The 4,022-nt window shown below is 40.5% G+C and overlaps 1 protein-coding gene across 1 annotated transcript; it reads left to right on the top strand.

Moving 5' to 3' along the window:
* Window positions 1-2,142: 2,142 nt before the first annotated feature.
* LOC126759607 (protein giant) lies at window positions 2,143-3,757 on the top strand. The gene is made up of 2 exons (XM_050474480.1): window positions 2,143-2,201; window positions 2,404-3,757. Exons 1-2 carry the CDS (start codon window positions 2,143-2,145, stop codon window positions 3,755-3,757), a joined length of 1,413 nt encoding a protein of 470 aa, XP_050330437.1.
* Window positions 3,758-4,022: the final 265 nt, after the last annotated feature.

Genomic DNA, 4,022 nt, shown 5'->3' with positions numbered 1-4,022 from the left:
TTTTTGTAAGCGTCAAAGAAAATGTATGACGACTTTTATTATTAAAAGAGGTCTGGCTAAGAAAACCAAGCTCAGCCAGCGTCAAAGAAAATTTATAACGACTTATGTTTATTATTGAGGGAGTTGCGGCTAAGATGTTTGGTAAAACTGCTTCTTCAAATCGAAGTACATATGTTGCAATAAATCTTTTAGTTTTTTCTTAAGTGACACACCTAGTGTGAAAGCTCGAAGATAAATTTATTTGCAAACACCCATTGTATATACCTCTGTAAATAACATTTCTTAATTTTAAAGCAATATTTCAAATAGTTTTTGGGTTACCGCTTAATAAACTGTAGCAGCTCAGTTCTAGTCTATCTTGAAAGAAGTTCATGTGTAAAACTTCATTCTAGTGAAAGCGTTTTGTTTAAACATACTCTCACAAGCTTTCATAAGCTTTCGAAGCTTTTTTGTTTTTTTTTTAAGTACAGCAAAGCTTCAAATTTGTTTAAAAAAGTATAATTGCTTAAGTGTTAGAACTTCGCCCAAGGCAAATACAAAATTAAAAAGTTTGAAATTTTCAATATTTTTTTATTTTAAATTTTTAAAAATTTCAATTAATTTTATTCATGCATTCATGTTTAGTATAACATTGTATAAAGTTTAATTTATGCAAAAAGTCGAAAAAGTGGAATTTAAAGAAAAAAGTATTTTTGAAGTTTTCAAAAATAAATATTAGATCAATAAAAAATGCTCATACAAAATAGGTATAAAAAAATTCAAAGGTAAAATAGTTGCAATTTTCATTAAAAAAAAATCGTGTTATAATTAAATTTTAAATAAAAATATATTGTCACCTAAAATGCAAAACAACGTATCATCAAAAAAAAAAAACTCGAAAATCGCTGTCAGATATAATAACCAATATATAACCATTTTATAACCAAAACTCAAATTCTGTTTCAATGTGAGTGGTTTCCATCATAACGTTTTACCTTCACTGGTAAACTTATGAAAAGTGATGTTATGTTATTTTGCATTTTAAGTGACGATATGTACATATTTTTTAATTAAAAAAATATTATATTAGGAAATATATTCTTTAGACATTTTTAAAAATTGTGTTACTTTATCGACTATTTATTAAATATATTAAAATTTAAACCCATTAAGTACGCGAAACGGCTATTGACGCCATCGTTGCATTACTTTTTCGGATTCCCGCAAAGGCTTTAAGCAACTTCACAGCATCGTTTTGCGGGTAATACATACATACATTATGTACTCGTTTAGTATATAATATTTTGTGAATTTCCCTAATAAAATATCGAATTCGAAGGGTTATTCATTTTACTTTTTCGGGGTTGCAAAGTGTGTGAGAAAGTGTTTTGCCAAAGAATCGATACAAACGTCATACAAAGTACCGCTATTAAGGGTAGAAGGGTTCGCTACCACTACAACGACCATTCAAGCAAAAACAAAATCGGAAACAGGTCATATACAAACGACGGACGGGACGGGAGTGGAGAGCCGCTATTTCAATCATTTCCTGTACAACAAATATGCTTGCAATGTTAAAGTACCGTTTGTTATGCTATGTTGGCATTGCATTTGCAAACAATATTCATATGTTTGCTCATATTTTGAGCTAAGATTAAATATAATAACAAAATAGAGAGAGCGCATTTCTCCTACCTGCCGGCTTAGAGCAGGAAAGGCAATGGCGCACGGAGCGTGAGTGCAACTGGGATGGCGAATTGTCATTGTCACAAGTCATTGTCATTGTGATAATCGTTTCGGCGGCGGCTAAGGCAAACAAACAGAATACCGAATATGTGTAAGCGGTTGAATGGTTGGATGTACGGACGGACGGACAAACCGCCTAGAGCAATACAAAAGGATAGGCGTATTATGTGGACAGACAGGCAAAGAGCCAGAGAGCGGCTGTGGATGGAGAGTGCCGTATATAAAAGCCTTGATGGACTGGGTGTGTAGAGTAGTAAGAAGCTGACAGCAGTAGGAATTAGACATACACAGCCTGGATATTTAGTCAAAGTGCAGAGTCAGTCGTCGCCAGTTTTGAAAGAAAATTTCAATAAAGATTTTTGTTTAAAAAGTGCCTATACAATATATTGCAGTGTTATTGAGAGCAATCATATAAAAATGATGATACAGGAGAAACTCATGTCGGGACAGTTCCTATTTGATTTGAAAAATGGTAAGCAACGCTTTAGCACTCAAAGAAACTGTAAAATGTTTCCGCAAATTGATATCTTGAAATTATTTTCATAAAAACCCATCAACTAATTACAAACCTTTTGCTCAAACAGAACACAACAACTTGTTGCATTCAGCCACCGCACAGCACGCACGTCTCTCCGCACATCAGTCCTTCCTTTCGCACCCTCAAGCCTTCAATCACAGCCTGCCGCTCACACAACATGCGCTGCACCAAACACACGGCGCTCTCCCAGCCGCTACAATTGAGCAGCTCGAACTCTACTCCGCATACGCCTACCAACAACAGGCACAGCTGATTGGCAGCACCGCACAAGCGGAGTGCGCTAGCCGACACCAATCAGCAAGCGAGGTGCTCGATCTCTCACGGCGCGATTCCGTTGAGGCTGCATCGGTACGTAAAACACCTTCCCCTTATCATACGAACTCGAGCATCGGTGCCGAATCGCCAGCGGGATCACCAACACACCACAGCCAACAGCAGCAACAGCTGTTGCAAACAAATTTGCTTTACAATGCCCAACAACAAATGGGTCGTCTTGCGCCGCCGCTAGCATCCTTCTATCCAGCATTTTATTCCTCAATCGGTCTCGCCAAAGAAGCCACTGCAGCAACCACGCCACCATTGGCAGCAGCGGTGACGCCACCAGCATCAAACGCATCGCTTTACACCGCACACACACAAGCCTCACCAATCTCCAATAATTCGTTGGCTGTTGCGACCGCTGTTGCGGCTGCTGCTGCCGCTGCCAGCACAACGCCTAATAGCATGCTACACAATCTCAAAACTGAACCAGATGTGCACATGACGCCACTCTCGCCCAGCTCCAGCCATGATGGACGCAGTAAATCGCCCGCAATGCAGTCCGCCAACGTTGCTCCCCACAATCCAGCTACGCCAAACAGCAGCTCAGCATTGAACCCGCTAAAGTCGACGCGCCCCTTCAAGGCCTTCCCACGCGATCCGTTAGTTATAGCCGCCAATTTCGCCGCCACCGATGTGCTATTAGACAATCCGCGTGTCGAACGCTATACAGAGTACCGTAAGCGCGTACTGGAACAAATACACAGCAGCAATGGTGGTGCGCGTACCATCACCAACCCAAAGATGCGTCGCATGAATTCACGGCGCAACAGCAACTCCAGTAGCAATGCGCCGGAGGGCGCCAGCAGTGAGGGTGAGGAACGGCATGGCGCAGGCGCGGATGAGTCCAGCGATTGTGACTCCTCGTATACTGGCGGTCAAGCGGATAAAGTGAGTTCTTCAGCGCATGCCAACAATGGTGAGGAAAATAATAATATCGGCGCTGCCTACAGCAGCAGCTCGTCCGGTGGACAAGTAAAAGATGCTGCTTACTATGAGCGTCGCCGCAAAAATAATGCCGCGGCTAAGAAGTCGCGCGATCGTCGTCGCATAAAGGAGGATGAGATCGCCATACGTGCTGCCTACTTGGAACGCCAAAACATTGAATTGCTCTGCCAAATCGACGCGCTGAAAGCGCAGCTAGCCGCTTTCACATCGAAGGCCGTGAGCGCGTGAACGAGTTTTGCTCGGTCGTGATGGGTGAAAAGACAGGCAAGCAGGCAGAAGTAGCGTTCAACGTAGCCGCAAACTTAATCCAGTTTTTATTCATTAATAAATCCGCATTGAGGAGATTCAAATTTGTTATAGAAGTCTGATTAGTGAAATGAGTACAAAAGAGGTTTATATGTTGTGATTCTAAGATATACGAATTTTTAGACTAGTAATACAATTGTAAATAATATTGGTATTTTATAGATTAATTTTATTTTTGTAATTTAAA

Source organism: Bactrocera neohumeralis, chromosome 5, assembly GCF_024586455.1.
Source record: "Bactrocera neohumeralis isolate Rockhampton chromosome 5, APGP_CSIRO_Bneo_wtdbg2-racon-allhic-juicebox.fasta_v2, whole genome shotgun sequence".
NCBI lineage: Eukaryota > Metazoa > Arthropoda > Insecta > Diptera > Tephritidae > Bactrocera > Bactrocera neohumeralis.
This window is presented reverse-complemented; position numbering and strand designations above follow the sequence as displayed.